General features: G+C 36.0%; 1 protein-coding gene across 1 annotated transcript in view; it reads right to left on the bottom strand.

The window, feature by feature from the left end:
- The window catches only part of LCP2 (lymphocyte cytosolic protein 2), a 32,194-nt gene that overhangs the window by 6,046 nt on the left and 6,423 nt on the right, over nt 1-19,725 (bottom strand). Inside the window, exons 3-16 of the mRNA XM_083798222.1 lie at nt 19,358-19,404; nt 9,564-9,629; nt 8,610-8,641; nt 7,705-7,739; nt 6,395-6,593; nt 5,626-5,726; nt 4,265-4,334; nt 3,966-4,049; nt 3,167-3,192; nt 3,061-3,080; nt 2,849-2,953; nt 1,919-1,949; nt 1,320-1,332; nt 204-324 (exon numbers count right to left, since the gene is read on the bottom strand). Of these exons, the coding sequence (XP_083654348.1) occupies nt 204-324; nt 1,320-1,332; nt 1,919-1,949; nt 2,849-2,953; nt 3,061-3,080; nt 3,167-3,192; nt 3,966-4,049; nt 4,265-4,334; nt 5,626-5,726; nt 6,395-6,593; nt 7,705-7,739; nt 8,610-8,641; nt 9,564-9,629; nt 19,358-19,404 (950 nt within the window). The remainder of the gene's footprint in view (nt 1-203; nt 325-1,319; nt 1,333-1,918; nt 1,950-2,848; nt 2,954-3,060; nt 3,081-3,166; nt 3,193-3,965; nt 4,050-4,264; nt 4,335-5,625; nt 5,727-6,394; nt 6,594-7,704; nt 7,740-8,609; nt 8,642-9,563; nt 9,630-19,357; nt 19,405-19,725) is intronic.

Raw genomic sequence — 19,725 nt, 5'->3', positions numbered from 1 at the left:
CCTTAATCCTTAATCCTTAATTCTATTAAGGATTCTTCTTGATTGTAGGAACACCACAAATTAGCATGTAGTTGAGGCAAGGGTGCAGCTTCAAAAATGATTTCTTAAAGTAGTTACCTTGTGTTCCCCAGAGCACCCTGTAGCCATATATATATATAAAGAGATTAAAATTCCAGAGGAGTGATACAATGAATGATACAAACCTTTCTGCACCAGGCATGCTGTTGGATCCTGGCTTAGGTGGAGGCTTGATAGATTTTGATGGGAATGTATTGGAGCTGTATGGGGGCAAAGATAGCTGTGGCACTGCTCTTTGGGGTGCGGCTGTGGAGAAGAGGAGAAGAAAACTTAAAACCTATCTGAGACATTCTTAAATGAGTTAAAGAAATCCTGGCACATTACTGCTCTCTAATTAGATAAACGTAATGGAGGAAAATGTTTTCTAAAAAGTCTTTGATATGCTAGTTACGGGTTGTAACGTCATATGGTCAACTGAGAGCTTAAGATTAAATGAAAAATAATTTGGAGTAGACTTGAGCATTTAGTTTTTTTAAGTTCTGTTTTTTAAAGCTACAAGTCAAACAGCTTAACTGTAATAAAGCTGAAGGTGAAGCATGACAGTGTGTCCTCTCTGTTGTGCTGCTTCTGAATAGTGGATTTGAGGTCACCTCTTTAAACTTCTTTCCTTTATGAGATTTCTCCCATATAATCATAACATCATCAAACTGAAACATTTTTTTACACTTCAGATCTTCACAACTGGTAAAAAGAGAACAGGTTAACTGTGCTCTGTGCTCTATTCTTAATGCAATCTTACAGGAAATGGCAGGTTGTAAAGACTTGGCCGAATATTCTGCTTCTGCTATGAATTCACTTTGCAAACTTTATTTTAGGAACCAGGCTTGTTAAGTAATTTATAAATAGTACTATTAAATGAAACAAGTTCTGGTTCTGTTCCTTAGAGTAAGTACCATTACACAGAAGACTAGTACTAGCAGGGTTTTACTGAACATTTTGTTGAAAACTGAAAACACGCCTAGCTGTTTGATGCTGTGTGCAGATTACAAGTCTCTAAAATATAAGGTGTTTCAAAGTAAGAAATTCTGCTGTCTTGTAACTGACTGACTGGGGAAAGCTATTAGCTATTGATTTCCTGTGTTTTGTGGCTTTGCTATATAAATCTGCACAAGATACATTGTAGGCATTCTACAGCCTGTCAAGATACCACCGAACTTTTTTACATGGCTCTAAAGAAAGAACTCTGGAAACTATTTTTGTAGTGCTAAGACAAAGAAAGACTTCACAGCAGAAATACTTACTGTCTTCTTCTTCCTGGGGAACCAAGAGAAAACAAATGTTAGCAACTTATAGCAGAGTTCTTAGTAATATTTATCTTTTACGATACAAAGACCTGGAAGTTTGTGAATTTTGAGCATACTAAGGATCCTAAGAATCTAGTATGTAGACTGTCACTTTCATCTAAAATGCTGAGGTTTCTGTCTTCATGCAACACCAAATAACGCTTACAGTTCTTGTGTTAATGTGCAACTATTATTTACAATTAAGTAAAAATCACAAATTCTTAGGTCAGCATATGCTAAATCAAAAAATAATAATGTATTAAAAAATCCCAAATCAAAAACTCAAACCTGATGTAAACAAAATCACCTTTCCTATGTCATTAAAAAAATGTTGGCCTTATTCTTCCTATTATCTAAGATAAAGTATTTAGGGAATAATCTGAGCTTGAACTAGAGGAAATTATTAAACAGAAACTGTGTGCAATGAAAGATCCATCCTCATTCACTACAAAGCATAAAGAAACAAGTTTACTTTTTCCAGAATTATTAGCTTATACAGGTACTTCATTTTATTGTAGCACATATAATTTACAAATTTGTTTTGATACTATACTTACTTCAGGTCTCTTTTGTTGTGGCCAACCCTGCCTGAAATGAAACAGAGAGAACAAAACATTAATCATAGATGGAATATTATCCATTCATTTGGTGTGCATAAGGCTATATATCCAACTAAGACATGAATTTGTACTAAATTCTACAGTCCTATATGACTGCAGAAGCAACTTTTTCTCCTTGTAACAGTACCTAAAATTCTGATTTTCAGACATAATTTAAGATGGTATACTAGTCCTTAGCCAATCTTGATTATATGAACAAGCAAAATTCTGAATGATTTATCATAAGATTAAAGCTTAAAACGAGTTCCTACACTGATGAAATCTGTTTCAAGTCTGAAACACATTTTATAATACTCAGCAACATTGCTGGAGCACATCATGAGCATTCCAGTCTGTTTCTCTGATGAATTATCTTGGCTGACTACCAGATCTCAATTACTTTCTTATTTTGTTTTAAATTCAGTCACACTATTCAGCCCGTAAGTTATCTAGAAAATGCTGTTTATGCTATAGATAATATTTGCTATGAGTTTTGCAGACTAGTAAAATCAGTAATAGGAAAGTAAGCCTTTCTTTTTCTTATGTCCTACACAAAATAGATATGGGATTCATAAAAGAATGTTTCTTAGAGCGAGAGCTTGATCTGGTGGAAACAAACATGGATCATAGGTTTCTTTGTGCCACTAGGAAGTGAGTCATGCCATATGTAATGGCCATTTGAGATAGGAATTGATAGACAGTTTCTACCACATTCACACTTTTCTGTAGCATGCAGCACATTCCGTACATATTGTTGAAACAAAACTTTGATGTCTGCAGCTACTGTTGGCACTGTTAGCAGTAATTTTCCCATCCCATGTTGCTTATCCATATTTTTGTTAAATTTAATATATGCTTTTATTAAATTTCAGTTAAATGAACTCTTACTTGACAGGAGTTTGCTTCCTTAGAGGATTTGGATTGCCTCTTTCATATCTGTCGCTTGGTGGGACAGGAGGTTTTGGCATCATTGCTAGCTGTTCTCCCAGGGATCTAAGGGAGGAGAAAGATGACGAAATAAAGATAAAAAAATGGCTTAATGTGAAGTAACTGATTAATATGGGCATCAAGAGTCCCGTTTCAAGAGGCAAAACTCTTACCTTAGCTGTGGGGTCAGAGGCTGTAAAACAACAAGGAATAATTAAGAGTTAAGGGTATCAAAACAGGTGAAAAACATTTATAAGCACCAAAGTAGAAAGGCCTTACCTTCTCAGGATAGCCTGGCTTCCTCCCTGAAAATACATTTAGAAAAAATGTAACTGCAGATAATTAAACTTTCTATGAAACACGCAGTTTTGAATATTATTGAAAGAAAATTTTGCAGATTGAATCACTAGGTCTCCTGAGATATAAGCCAGAAATAGATTTTGGCTGTATAAGAGGTGGCAAAACTGCAATTTTTTCAAAGTGGCACATTTTACAAAAATATTCTCTATGATTCAGCTTTGAATTACTGAAAAATTCTATGCCAGTATGTGCCAAATAAAAGAGTTTAGTTAGTAAATAAAAATCAGAGTAGTCACATAGTCTCCTTAGCTTTTTTGTAGAATACAGTTTTCAGGTCTAAAATGCCTTTTTTTTTTTCTGTCTTTCTTCAGTTCTCAGCATTCTTTTAAGTCTGGATAATAAATTACATACAGTAGCCTATACAGAGTTTCATTAGCTTAGTATGCAAAAGTTGTTTCCTCTTTTAACCTGCTAAATATTCCTTTGTTCACTCACTTAAATTTTGTAATTTTGTATTAAATCTTTTTTTTTTCTTTTTTTCCATGATGATCTCATAATGTCTTTCTGTTCAGTTAGTCCTGATCTACTTTCTAGATATGATTTCTCTCTCTTTGTAAGTACTGGTCACATTATTTATTCCTAAGCAGATCACCTTATACGTGACTGGATTAAGGTATGTTTGGCTGAGCCTTGCTCTTTTGCATGAATGATATTCAATCTCATAATTTTGAATAATAAAAAAAAGCAGCCATTGGTGTTACCATAAGCAAATACTGACCTGACACTGGGGCTTCTCTTTCAAATGGTGGAGCAAGGCGATCCAGTGGGGGTTTCGTGCTTCTGTCTATAGAAGGAGCTGGGGCTAAACACAAAAACTGTGTAAGACAATGCGCTGGTACAGGTCAATATAATTTTATTTTGCATAGCCATGAATTGGTTTTACTTCTGAGAATAACAAGTGAGCCTTCTGACTAAATAGTAGAAGGTGGAGCTGGGGAGATAAGAGATACAGGCAAAAGTGAAGTGCTATGTAGCCCATGGTAAAAGCTTTACAAAGAGAAAAACAGCTGTACATACGTTTTGAAGGTTTGATATTTCTGTCTCTAGTCAAGTCATTGTTGCTTGGAAGAGGAGGAAAAGGTGGCAGCTGAAAAATATTTTACATGTGGTTAAAGTCACCATCTTCTTTCTATTTTAATTTTAGTGTATTAAACCCACCACACCACATCTGCCAATCTTTGCATATGATGCAGCACAAAGAATAGGTCTCCTCACAATATAGGAAGGAGTCATTAATAGTCCTGAAGAGTTACCTACGTGCATGGTGGTGTTTTGTTTTGTGTGTGTGTGTATGTTTTCCAGGTGCAGAATTACCTCTGTTTAGTCTCACAGGCAATATTTTAGTGGGATGCTGACTTTGGGGAGAACATGGGTATGTCAAAGGAAAGAAAAGAGAGCTTCAACGATGCTGTTGTAGCTTTCCCCCTTGGTGCAGCAGGTTTTTAATTTTGAAATCTGGTGTTGAAATTACTGTATGTAAATTTGAAGTTGAGAAGTATGTATGAACCCTGTGATAATGATTGTTGCTGAGTGAAGCGGGGCAAAAAGGACTATGCTTTCTTATTGTGAGATCTGGGTCAAATAGAATTATGTTGCCAGAAGCAGCAAAAACGGTGAGGATGTTTTGATATCTAAACTTAGATTTCTTCAGACAAACACCTGCCTATGTTCTTTCTTATTCTGATGAATAGTGCAGCAATTTAGGACACCAGTCTTGAGAATTCATGACATTTAAACGAGTCCTGTGTGTGCTATATATGTGAACTATAACAGTGGGTCAAACCAAAGATCCCTCTATCGCATCCTAAAATTACCTTTACATGTGTACATCAGTAGGTGTTATGTACATCTGTGCTGGCATACATTGGCCCTGCAGTGCAAGTTGTGAACAGCACAATAGCTTCCAATTTCAAGGGTTTAAAAGGAAGAAAAAATGGAAAAATATGTGCATGTCATCAGAGTTCTCAATATACAGTCCCTTATATGTAGTCTTAATTCAATTAGAAAGATTTGGAAAGATTTATCCTTTTTCTTTTTTTTTTTTTTAACAAATATAATTAAAAAAACAAAGTAGGATCTATTAAGAATCTCTGATTTAAATGGGAGAGGCATTCACAAGTTGATACAAATTTCCAGTGTAAGAAACAGCAAAGTAATGTGGATCAATTTAATATTTAACCCACCAAATTTTATTGTTTCCTGGAAAAAAAAAACAAACTATAAGAGTTCAACTTTTTTGACAGCTAAAAGACTTTCTTCTTCCTCTCCGTACACTCTCTGAATAACAATAGCATTGCACTTGAATTTCTGCTTAGGTACTGGCAAAGAAAATATATTAAATATTTCATTTTCTATGAAATACCAAGAGAGAAACATACAGAAGCACCTCTTCCCCCAAATGAGGCTGGTACTGTGGACGGGCCAGGTCGCTGGGGTGGTACTGGAGGCTGATGTGATGATCTGGCTGTTGAAGGTCTGTCTGAAGAAAAAATCCCAAACTAAACAACTATGCAAACAGTTCTGTTATTTTATTCTTATTAGATCTTTACGAAAAAGAGCCCTTGCAATAAGTTGCATACTTTAAGTTAATATGTCATAAAAGCATTAATTTAGAGCAAAATAGTTGCTTTATGATCAATGTTCTTTTGGGAGTTAGAGGCTCATCTGGCCCTTTGGTGGTGGTGACTGCATCTTCTGGGCTGTTAGCTCACACTATTTATTTGTATTTCCTGCATGCATACAGTGTCTGTGAAACACGAGCCCATCTAAATGACAGTGTTTTGTAGTCCTTTATTTTACTCCACAGCTGCGGGCTACTGAATAATCAGTTACAAAAAAAAAAAAAGACAAGCAAAGAAAGCTGATCTCTTTCTTTTCCCAATTTTCACTCTAGTTTTTTGCTGCTATTATGATAGCTTGCTGTGTTCAAGGAACTGCTACTAAAGCTAAATTGGTATGTATATATTTTTAACTTCAGGCAGCTTCCAAACCATAGGCCAAAGTCACAAAGACACTAACCTGCAGTAAGTCTGTACCACCTTAATGTAAAACCTTCTATATTCCATTACCAGCCACTTAAAATGCGGTTGATAATATGTGAAAACATCACTTATGACTTATTATTAGCACTTAATTTTTAGTAATTACCTATATAATCTGTGTTGTTTGCAAGGGATTTGGCAGGAAATATGACGTTGTGGTGCGCTTCATCATTATTGGATGGAGGTGGCTCATAGCCATCGCTGTCATGTTCTGCTTCCTCAGGCTCTCCTGTTGGTGATTCATAGTCAGCCTCATCTTCCTTTTCCTGGTCATCATCAGGGCTTTCATAGTCATCATCTTCATCCTGACAAATGTATATAAAAGATGTATATTATTACTTCCGTGAAAAGCCACAAGGAAATTGCACTAAGATTCTTTTCACCCAGGAGGATATCAAGTTTTTAAAACCATTTTGAATGTCTTTGTTTTAGATAGCAGACAAGTTAAGGCAGCAGCAAACAATTCAGTGCTTCCTAAAAGAACACTGGGGCAGCAGTTCTTGTCTGTTGATACTCATTCTTACTTAATAGTATGTATTCTGCAACCTGGAACTCAACTTGAAAAACAATTCAGAAAAAAATGAGGTTTATGATACAGATCTTGCTCCTCTCCTCTGACCAGACCTAGCAAGATCACAGTCAAAACGTAGTAGTGGTCACTGCACACATCTTCTGTGCAATCTACCCTGACTTACAAGAAAATTATTATTTAAATTTTCACTGATATCTAGGCTGAAATTTCCAGACTAGCTCACATCAGCCTAGCCCAGATGCATTACAGGTGGTTAGTTTGCTCTCTCGTGTTCCTGAAATAGCAGTAAATCTCCTGTTTTCCAAAAAAACATTGGCACTGGTTTATGAGCAGTCTTCATAGACATGGACTGTAGATCAGTCAGCTTATTAATTTTTCTTGCTGGTTTGTATATGCTTCATCTAAAGACACTTACCAAAGCATTTTCTATGCTGAATGGCAAAAAGTATTCTTGCAGTCAGATGGCTGCAAAAAATTGGATTTTTCAAAAAGCAAACTTTGTAGAGAACAAAATGGCAAGATTTTGCCATTGAATAATACAGCAATCTTTCCTTTACTAGCCACCTCTTTTAAGAGCTTGAAATAGGAATATAAACTGCTGCTAAGGTTCTGTGGGGAGCTGGTCATAGGCTGTGAGCCTGAATGACTGGTACAAGTCTGCTGTTCTGAAGCTCTGCCGTATATTACTGGTCAAAGGCCCTTTTCTCAGTCAAGAAATTTGCATGCAGCTACTCCAATCATTCATGTTCCTGCTTCCCTCCTTCCTTAGCATAACACCAGCCTGCCATTATCCACCCCATCCATGCTGCCTGAAGTAGGTAATGCAGGAAGTGATAGAACAGGGAATCTGTTGAGCCAGTAGGTTTTGTTAGTCTGATACTCACAAATGAAGACCAGCCACCATCTTCTTGACTATATCCTGCATAAGGAAGTATAACCACAGATTTCTTAGCATGTACAATTTTAAAATATCAAGACATAACTTGACAAAAAGGACGCAACAGATCCCACATCCATTCTGAACATATTATAACATTATAACATGTCACAGGAACAAGGTAGACATTTTAAAGGCAGGCAGACATACATGTGTAGCTCATATATCATGGAAGATACTACAGATAACATTCTTACTCAAAACTAAGCGTATAGTTTTCCTTGTATGACATGATATATGTGCTTTCATTTCAAGTTTGTAGAACTCTTGTTGTAAACATTCTTTGAAGCAGAATGCTTTCAGAATGAGCATAAACTTCTTATCTCTTTAATACCATTATAGCTTTCATATCAAAAGTTGTGTGTTTGTGTTTTTTTTTAATTTCAGTAGGACTAAGGAGCATGGTATCTTGCAGAAGTATTAAGTGCTTTTGGCCTATGAGAAAATTTAAATGAAAATTCAGAGCATGGCAGACACCTGAAAGCTTGCCTCTTTTCTGTAGGATGCTGCTAGGAGTGGGGGCAGGGGACAGAAGTATTGGAACAAATGTATATATAAGTACTGATGCTATGTATTGGGTTACAGAAAGACAATTTGTAAGTGTTCATCTAAATTTCTCTGCTCTCCTCTTTCATCACCACCTTTTCTCTTAAAAAATATTTTCTTAGTTGTTCTACAATTACTGTCATTGTTGGTAGAGTGCACCAACAATTTCCTGCTTCTTCATGCTCTCTTTTCCTTTTCTGTTTTGTATTGTTTCATTTCACTTATTCTGCTCTGCAAGGATTAACTTAATATTTCAATATTTTTATACAATATTTGTAGACAGAGACTACCTGTTATCACACTTACCTGGATTTTCAGGACACTTTTGTGTTTGGCCCCTATAACAAAGATGCGAACAAATAAGTTTTTTCCAATTGCAATTCTTAAATGTTTTAAGTATACTGAAATCTATTCTAATAAAGCTAATGGTTAGGTTTAACAGTAAAATTAAATTTAGATATGTGAGTTTAACTCTGCACAAAATGCCTATTTCACACACAGGATCCTAGTGTTGGCTAAACTGTCTTGAAAAAGGTTCAAGTCAGTGAGGTGGAGTGTTTGGAAACAAGTGGACTCAGTAAATAAATTTACTAAGGGCATCAGTCCTTGAAATGGAAACTTAAATAATTCCACTGGAGCTGCTGAAAGTCAAGTTCATAAATGTTTGTAGCACTGATAAATATTTTTATGGTTTTTGATTCAAGTTTTAAACTCTAGCTAATGCAAAGATACAAAATCATGCCATCAGATGATTGAAAACCATGTCACGTAGACCAAACCAGACTTAGATTTTCGTGATATATGAATAGAAATTCTTCTTTTCTCATGACTCCTCCACCCAAAGAATCAACATCATTGCATTTTTTGCTCTTTTCCTATTGCCAGAATATCATATTCATTACGTCATAAAGCATTTTACAGTACAATGATATATGAGTCTTTGAAATGTGTTAATGATGACTCATTAATGTAATGATATGTGCCCAAGCTTTATAGAATTCCTAAAGATTAATTTACTCAGATGTAAAATTATATTAAATTTATATGTTATTTGGTTTCAGACATTGCAGAAGTATCTACACTGTTCATGAGCTCAGGCTTTGCTAATTTTAACAAATAACATTAACAAAACTGAGTTTTATTTTGCTACTTTCCAGGTGGTCCCTCCAACACACAGGTATTATTGATCAAACAGAAAACAGTACAGAAAAGATATAGCTGAAAACTTTGAAAAAGAAAGTCCTATGACTTTTCACTTACCATTTTGGAAAGAAAGACATCCTTCCTTCATTTCTGTTTATTTCTTGACTTAATTTACTTACAATTCTGTTGAAAAGAGACACAAAAACAGTGTGTTTTTTTTAAATCCTTGAAACTTGTCAGTCACTTTCTTAGCTGCTTTCCTCCCATTTCCCCTTATTTTTTACAGAGTGAAATCTTTTAATTCCTAAGTATTGTTTAGTATGTGGTAAGAATACTTAATTTCTCTTCTTATTGCAAAATTGTGCTATAGCACATCCACCTAAAAGCTGAACTTTTTTTATAGAGAAAAAAAAAAAGTTGGGTCAAATTTAAAAATCAACATTAAACTCAGCAAGCCATAGAAACATTGGGTGTTGTAGACACCACACACTAGAACACTGCTTTAAATAGTAGTGATTGCATTTGTATTATTTTGCATGGAAAAAGCAGATAATGTTTGAGGAAACAGCTTTTTCCAAGCCTATGGTTGCAGAAGCAGAAATAAAAAGCAGTTTTGTGACTACTCTATTCTTTTTGTCTCCCTCCCTGCACAGCCAGGATGTACCTAATAAGGAATCCCTTCAGGAAAGGTGGTGAAAAGGCTGATTCAGTTTCATGTTATAACACATTTGCAGGGCAGGGCAGAAATATTTATGAAGCGTATAAAGGGTACAGCTTTATGTCTAGAGAGATTTTTCCAAGTTGATGTGTTTGTGTGAAACTCATGCACGGTTTGTGTACAGCAGTAGGGTGAATAACAACCAGTGAAATACAGTCTTCAAAGACGTTTTGGTCAGGAACATGCATTTATGCTCCTCTTATTGCTGGCATCAATCCTTTCACTTGGGAGCGAAGGTTTTTATACTCACTGAGTCCCCAAGAACAACTCTGGGGTTACAGGATTCTGTCATTAATGAGAAACAGAATTAAGGCCACTGAGAGCAACACAACTCTGCTCTGTTAGTAATGAAGTTTGCCTTGCCGATTACTTCGTTTCAAAGAAAGTTTTTATTTCAAAGAAAGCTTACTATGAGTCATAGTCTGATTCTTAATTCTCATTATTTCTTTTTTAGGAAAGTCCCACTCAGAAAGTCCTGTCACAGCCAAAGCAAAAGGGTTACACACATCTGGTTGAAAATACCCCATTTTATTTCTAGCTGATATTATTCAAGTCTATCAGATTGTGAAAAAATCAGGAAACAAACATACCTGTTTATGTCAGATTCTACATTCTATAAAACCATAACTTTATTGTTTGCTAGTACAGATTATTTTTTTCTGTAGATCTTAGATCTTGTCAATCAAACTTTATATTAGTATTATAAAATCGTTGTTTGTTTGCAACTGCCAGGCAGTTACCAGTCTATTTTGTTTTTCTTCTTGTTTCATGTCTTTTTTTTCTGCTGCTTACCAACCTTGACCCCTACATTTTTCCAAATGAGCTTGTTTGTGCATCTCTCATGTCTAACTGCTTTTCTGGGGTGGGACTTCAGTAAGGCAAGCTTTCAAGCACTCTAATGTTTTTTAAAAAACCAGCAAAAACATACTATTCTTTTAAACCTCAACCATGCAAAAATTCTTTCTTTTATTTTGAATATCTGCTCTCTTGCCCTTGCTGCTTTCCTGATATGCACCTTACTGAAATTCAGGTTGTGGAAAGTGCTGTGAAGGCAGATCAAGCTGCAACAAGTATCAGGTAACAAGCAATTTCCAATAATTACGACGACCATACTGTCTGAAAACGATAAAAATCAGCAATTTGATGTTAGGGATAGGGACTCAAGGATAAGTACGAAAATAGAAAGGCAGAGGAAGAATATTTTTTGGTTTTCTAAGACAGTACTTTGCAGTTTTCTGATTTTAAACAAATTTTGTCGTACTTGCTCCTTTTGAAACAAATACATGCACAAATGTTAACAATCTAAGAATGATTACAGTACTACAGCTTTTTAAATCTGATACCCAAACAAATTGGTTATTAATCTCATGCCCAAACAAATTGTTTGGTTACCCAAACAAATTGTATAGAGGAATAAAATTGCCAAGTACTATGCCAAGGCTCCTCTCTCTTTTCTTTTCTTTTTTTCTTTTTTTTTTCCAATGCAGTCCACACTCTTCTGCACAAGTAATCTCCTGCTGCTGCAGATGATAAGGAAGTTGCTATGTGAATAATAGATTCCGGGTGAAACATCAGGAAATGTTTTGGTGTGAACTGTGCACTATGTGGACGTCTACTTTTGTAGAGAAGTGGATTACAGAACTTGTGTGTGGCTAATTTGCTATTGTTGGAGAGGTTGAGGAAGGATCTTTCATAATATTGTGCTTAGTTTCTGCTAAAGAAGTAAATACTACAGGTTTTAGAACTGGTAATTCTTTTAGCTCAGACTTCCACACGTATGAATGAGACTTGACTGTTTGAAAGCTTTCTGGACTGAACCCGGGCTGGCTGCTATGAGGATTTAGACCAACCAGTTCCGAGGAAGAACTGAAAGGGAAAGTTGCTTGTTAGAATAATTTGCTACTTAAAGTACAGCATGTAGTCTTCAATTCAAGTTTATTTAAAATAGTTCAAACCAATGTCTCAGCGAGGTTACTAGAAGAAAAGAAAGCAAAGTTTAGAATGGTAACTTTTTAAAAGCAGCTTTATTACAGAAAATACGTGCACTGAGCAGCTGAGTCTGTAGCCATGTGAGGAAGGAAGTACCAAAACCACACTGCTTTCTGAGTTGTGGGAGTGGATGATAAGACAGGATAAGGCAACAGTACTTGCAGAAAATGTTACTCAGACTTCTCTTTCTCTTTTTACCTCCTCCAACAGGCACTTAGCTTAAAACTGGCAGGAAGTTTAAAAAATAAAATCTAAATTAAAAAAAAAAAAAACAGTACTCCAAAAAAGGCTTTTGTTTGTATACTGTAGATGTTGTTACCATGAGCAGAATCCATCCTACCTGTATTAAGACACTGGCTTAAGACAGATGAGACAGAAGGAGGGCAAAGTCCTCTGAGACCAGGAAGTTGCATATACTGAACACTCTCAAGAGCATAGCTTGTGATTAAGTCTTTGTTTTGGCCTTTGAGTGAAGTGTGTTGGGCAGATACAACACTATTATGTTGGCTTCAAAACAGACTGAGTGCCAGTTAACTTGTAAACCGTTCAACAGCCTTTAGCATCCCAGCCAAGAGAGCGTGTGCACAAACATTCACCTCTACTCAAGGTGTACCAGGTGTACCTTTTTAAAAGAGAAGGGCATTGTGTAGATTTCTTAATGTTTAGGATTGCAACTTTTACTCTCCTGAAAGCAGCGTAACCTTCAGACTGTGCCATATTTGTAGGCTCTGAATGTATCCCATTCAGAACTCCACACACTTACCATGTTTGAACTGGCAGATGCAATTACATGTGTTAGTGCAGTGGTGCTCTTTTTTGTTACTGGACATTTCCAGAAGTACTACAGGATATGTCATAAGCTTTCTGACCAAGGCTGAAAATCTCAAATCTCAGGTTTGTCATCAGCCTGCCACTGTGGACAGCCAAACGGACCAATAGCCTGCATTAATACCTTGACTTACTGAAAATTTGTAAGTGTTTTGGCTCAAGGTAGTAAACAATAAGAGTGGCAAAGATTAACTTCAGTGTATAGATCGTGGTTCAGGTATTGAACAACCACCAACATTACTTTGAGTGAGATCTTTGTTTTTCCTTGCTTATTAATTCTGATCACATCAAGTAAGGCATGTTCTGTCTCTAAAATATCAGGCAAGACTCACATTTGTTATCCAAAAGTATAAACTTCATGACCTTCTGTGACTGCCAATAGTGATTATAAGCAATAAGAAAGCTCCTTGTGTTCCTTAAGTTGTATCTTGGCCTTTTGTTTCATTAGATTTATTATCAAAATGTTGATTACACCCTCATAATTAGGTCTGAGTTTCACTTAGTGTATGAGTTTCATATATTGCTTAAGACAGCTAGTCAATGTCTGCTCCATGTGAAATATTTCCTGTTTTACTAGTGTACCACTTACTCTTTCAGGATGCAATGTGTTGTTTGTGAAGCTTCACTTATGTATATTAACATAGTGCTATTAAAATTAAGTTAAATGGGTCTTTCGTAAAATGTAGAAAGTACAAGAGTAGTATGAATGAGCTTGAGAAGAAACAACACAACAAGAAACAAACTACAGTTTTTAGGTTTTTCACATTGTTACAAAAATGCCAAGTGTTAACCATACTGTATATTTGAAGAAAACAGGTTGCAAATGAGCTGAGATGCTAATAACCAAAGTAACTGTTAGGTTAACTGCTGTGCTATTTCTTATTTAGGATGACAGCTACGTTCATGATAACCCAATCTCTAAAGCTAATGCTCATGTCATGATTATTTATTTCAGTTTCTCAGTGGGAAAAGGAAGAGAAAAGTATGTTAGGTGTTCTTACCAGTAAGTTACTTGGCCCAAATTTTGCTGCTGCTTAAAGGTTTGCAGCAGTGTGGCAGCTTTGGGGATAATGGATGGACATATCCTGGGGCATAGATTTCCACTGAATCTGTTCTGTGGAGAACTGAAATAGGGAAAATCCTCTGTGGTCTGGAACCTGCAGACTGGATTCTACCACGTGCAATCATGCACTATCAGGTCTTTAAGGATAGTTCATCAGTGCTATTGCATATCTATGTAGATCACCTGAATAGATATACATAGGTCTTTTGATAGAATAGCAACTACACCTAAACTGTTATGATATGGTCTGTATTCGTAGAATCATAGAATAGAATCATAGAATATCCGGAGTTGGAAGGGACCCACAAGGATCATCGTGTCCAACTCCTGGCTCCACACAGGTCTACCCAAAAATTCAGACCGTGTGACTAAGAGCACAGTCCAAGCGCTTCTTAAACTCCGACAGGCTTGGTGCTGTGCCTATGTCCCTGGGGAGCCTGTTCCAGTGTGCGACCACCCTCTCAGTGAAGAACCTCTTCCTAATATCCAACCTGAACCTCCCCTGTCACAGCTTGACACCATTCCCTTGGGTCCTATCGCTGGTCACTAAAGAGAACAGATCAGCACCTGCCCCTCCACTCCCCCTCATGAGGAAGCTGTAGACCTTGATTAGGTCTCCCCTCAGCCTCCTCTTTTCCAGGCTGAACAAACCAAGCGACGTCAGCCACTCCTCATGCGTCTTCCCCTCTAGGCATTCTTAAAAGGTTTTTGTGTTTTTGTTTTATTTGTTTGTTTTTGGTTACCAAGCGATTTAAAGCTGATATTCTGCATCTTAAAATAGAAATGTATATATTCAAATAGAAATATTCTGGGGTGGCATTTTCTACTGAGCTAGAGTTCAAGCACTACTTTCTTATTAAATTTTTTTTTCAATGAAAATAATTTGCATACAGAATATGTCTTATGATAGCCTTAAGGATGATGGTATAGTTTTGTACAAAGATTTACAAAATCGTTATTAAATACTAAAAAAAAAAAAAAAAAAAAAAAGACGATCTTAAAACTGAGTTACTGTTATAAATAAGCAATTAGCTATAGAAAAGTTACCAGACAGCCTTTAATCCCTCTTGTATCACCTGCTCTGGAAGGGGCACGTGGAACACCATAAGCTTTTCTTAAAATCAGTTCAAACCCTTCTGGTACATCAGATACCTAAAAACTTCTAATCCTAATGTGATACTATCCAATGTGACTTTGAGTTAAATCATTTCAGGTACGATCAAGGTCACTTGGATGCTGTAATTGGCTACTTCCTATCTGAATATGCGGTTTCTGGTTTGTTTATATCAATTCTTAAAACTGAACATCAAGTTAATAGAATGGTTAATTATTTAAAACAGAACAACAAAACATTTATCACCCTCTTGTCTGTACACCACTGTTACAAATATTATCAATATACAGTGTCACCATTTATTCTATTTCTTTGCATGAGATTTTTCAAATGTTTATGCAATTACAGTATCAAACTGATCATATGAGATCTTCATTATGGCTCCAGCTCACCAAGCTACTTGAAGCAGACACCTGAATTTCAGCATGTGTCGAAGTGCTCCGTTTTGAACTGGAGCCTTAAGCCAGTTCAAGAACCTCCCTTTACTCCCTCTTCCCTCTGTCCACTCAGAGCAATTCAATGACAACATTCAATTGGGAAGAACCGTGTGGCTTTATCCACCTCCCTCTCCTAAGGGAAAGGATAAACATAAAGTGATGAGTGAAACTGAACTCTGCCTGTGGACCTAAGGACCTTGTGCCTGAGCTAGACCTTTGGATCTACTGTGTAAGTAGGAACAAAGGATAGATTTGCACATGAAATCAAAATATAGCATTAAGCAAAGTTAATTTTCTGAACTTCTCCCTAAGATTTTTTTAATAGCAACAAAATTGCAAGAGGTCTCAGGGTTCAAACACTGACAGCATCATCAACGTATATATTCTGAATGGGAGTGAAAACTCAGTATTTATCAGAAAAGCCACAAATGGGATAATAGTTTCAGATTTGTGTGTTCTGTTTTGCTTTGCTTTGTTTTGGTTTTAGGGCCCACATGCTGCAAGGAAAGAAGGGCATTTAGGTTTCCAGTTGCCTAAAGCTCTGTTTGGCATAATTGGACGCATCATTCAAATGTGAGGACAACTCTAAGTTTTGATCCTCTCAAATAGTCCCTGACAAAATCAGTCTTCATTCAGTTTTAATTTTCCATCCTCCACAAGATTTAATGCCCCAATACACTTAGACAGACACTTGGGATAGATTTCCTTATCCAGGCCAGTCAAGATCGCTTTGTGTATGAGTCTTCAGTATCTCTGGCAGACATACAAAAAGCTTGGTGGTGACCACAGATGAGAATGGGAATCATTACAACGGTAAATGGACTGTGGAGTTGGTTAAGATCCCTCAAAAAATCCATGTGTGACCTATACTGGAGCAGTGAATCCCGTGCAGACTTACTGTCCATTAAAATCTTCTCCCTGCAAAACAATAGCCAGAATAAAATCTGGCTAAACCACCATAATTGTCTGGATGCATCACATACACATGTATGTGGCCTGTACATGTATATATACATGCATATATATATTTAGCAGAGTTTTCAATAAAGAGTTCAGGCCTTTTAATGGAGAGTTCTAAAGATTTTATGAAGTATTTTAATTTTCAAAATAATATTTACATTCTTTTTGGTATTTAAGAATAAGACACCAGCCCGTAACATGACTGCTGAAGATTAACCTTTAAAATAACAATTCTTTAAATAATAAGAGAAAATAGTGGAGGAGTTTATTAGTTTCTGAAAGTGGCCCATCATACTTTGTAATGGCAATTGTTATCTACCTAGACACTGAAAGATTCCTTTAAAAGTCACAGAATCATCTCCAAGTAATGGCACAGTTACATTCAAAACTTGATCAGTAGATTTGTTCACATGTATCTATTTCGTAAAACCACATACTCAGCTCAGGAGGTCTGCATCGATGTATGCTGTGGTTTGCAAACCTTGTACAGTTGCAAGTGCTGGGTTGTATTCTCAGTACATGTAGGTCAGCATAACACTGGTAAAGTTACCGGAGATCGATCTCTCTTTTATACATGCTGTTTATTTATTCCACAGGCCCATGCTGTAAGTTCAACACTTGCTATTTATATTGAGACATTTTTGCAGAGTATGCTCGGATTTCAGCACTGCCATTAAGTAGATCAAGTTCTGGAATTAAAATATGCTCATGTGCATTTCAGGTTGTATAAAAACTTTTCCTACTAGATGATTTTTCCATTATGGTATAAAAATAAGGAGTGAATGTTTTCTACAAGTCAATAGGAAGCACTTTCCATTTTGGTGAGAATAAGGAGGTACTGAAGAACTGAAATGAATTAAAAGAATTAACCAGATCCTCTACCCATCAATTTTATTCTGATTTGTTTGTTTCTTTCTTTCAAATGGCAACCATTTCTTTTCCCTGTTGAAGCTCTAAATTCTTGTTTTAAACAGTGGCATACGTGAAGGATTGCATATCAAAGTATCCTTTCTCCATGTATATTCACAATATTCTAGTGAGTTGTTTCCGTGTTGGTAAGTGTGGAAAAAGCTGAGAACAAGTGTATTCAGATTTATTAATTTACTTATTCATTCAGTTTTTCAGGTTGTGAACTGAGCTTCACTGCCCTTCTAAAGCTCTTGATTTCAGGTTCTCTTCTTGTTGAGAAACCCAAGAGATCTGACTAGAAGGGCTGTTGGCTTTCTGCTAGAGTGTTACATAGTATGAGGACTGTGGAAATAGAATTTGCAGAGTACTTTTGATATATCAGTAATTAGAAGAGGAGCTATGAGCAACTCCATATTATTAAAATTTAACTATTCACCCATGACATTAAAATATCTCATGTCTTTGTAAGACATTGCATTGACCACTTTAGACTTATGAATTTGAAAGGAAATCACCAAAAGTTGTCGAAATTAGAAGTTAGAACAAAGAGAACACAAGGAAATTTTGCCAAAGGACTGTAAAAGAGGGAAAAATTATCAGGGAATTACAAGCAATGCGTTTTACAGTATAGTGATAGGAGTTTTCCCACCGACAATCTGGTTTAACTCTATTCCCTCAGTCTCACCAGCCATAGTTAAATATTGCTATTAGTTGGCAGTTCAGAAATGCCAAAACATCTGGGCATCTTTTTTATAACATCAGGGCTCACTTACTAGCACAACATTAGCCAACCAGTCCCTATTATCAGGAAATTTATTCTGTGAAAACATAGATACGATCTTAAGAAACACATCATGTTGGAGGCTTTCAAGTTCAAGTCCTTGCATATCTGATCTGAACAGAGGTAACTTTTTGCTGTCAGATCTGGCAACCAGCTTAACTGTGAGCACATGAATGTGACAGACCACATTGGTTTTCAAATTTTTTCAGTATTTTTAGCTTCACCAAAACATTTTACACAAGCTGTGATGCATCAGAAAAAAAGTGAAGTAGACTGTGTCTCCCCTAGCAAGATTAAAATATGCAGAGAGGGGAAGGAGTCTGGGAAATGAGCAAAGCACAAGTAGCCATTTTGGAACGACTTCAGTTTCTTCTCTCTTACTTTGTTTAGAAGACCATGAAGAGCTCCATGTTAGGAAGAGCTCATTGTTAGGAACCTTCTAACTTCCAGATTAAATATGTGCTTGAGAACTCACAGCAAAATAATGTCCTTCATCCATCATGAAATACTAAAAGTTAGTACCTCTGTTACTTGGTATTGACTTAACGGGAATATTGTTCTTTAGTAACTTCTATGAAATTATGAAAGCTATTGAGATGAGTTCAAAACTTTTTGAAGGCCTAACTCACAGGAGCAAAGGAAAACTATATAACACTAAATTAAATGTTCCAGTCTGATTTATTTTTAATGTCTACCGAAAGGGAAAAGCACATGATGAAAAATACTTTAACTCCTCAGATCTTGTGTACATATCTGAATTTTTTATTTTTCTTTGATTAAGAGTCAACAGTTAAGCAGTGAACAGTTAAATCATACTTTCAAGGTAATACTCAAAAAAAAAAAAAGCTTCTGTGTAACTGCTATGAAAAAAATCATGGATGAGTTCTTTTGAACATCCCACAGACAATCTTTTTATATTGTTTCATTGTGCTTGAGCTATCACGACAACACTCCTTTATTTTTATGTTGGAACATTCTTCTTTTTCTCCTAGTACAGTATATTTACAAGGCTCTAACTAATCACTTCAGATCATTTTCCTGATGTTTGCTATGAGTTTTCACTGCACATCAGTTAAGATGTTTTTTATGTTAAATGGTATAGTTTTACTTACGGCACTCTGAGTTTGGGAAATTTCTGAATATCATTTTCAGACATGTTCTGCAAAGGAAACATATGGTATATATCACAGACTTGTCCACAGAACACCCTGTGACTTAGAGAAGCTAGCATATTCAAAAATGTGGCATGAATTTTCAACTGATATATAAATAAAGTACATAGAAAAGTAATGCAAGATAACAGTCTGCCAACCCAACAGCTCACTATTAAGTAAAGTTTAAATAAGAGAAGTGAATTCATTTTAATCAAAAATCCCCTCTATATTTTTTCTTAGTTTTTCTGGATGTTGGTTTTTATTTTATGTTGCCATCAGTTGTATCGAACTAGATAGGAGTTTAATAAACACCACATGTATTTGTT

The sequence above is a fragment of the Anser anser genome (genome assembly GCF_964211835.1).
Source record: "Anser anser genome assembly, chromosome: 14".
In the NCBI taxonomy this organism is placed as follows: domain Eukaryota; kingdom Metazoa; phylum Chordata; class Aves; order Anseriformes; family Anatidae; genus Anser; species Anser anser.
The sequence above is the reverse complement of the archived record's forward strand: the minus strand, read 5'-3'. Positions and strand labels throughout refer to the sequence as shown.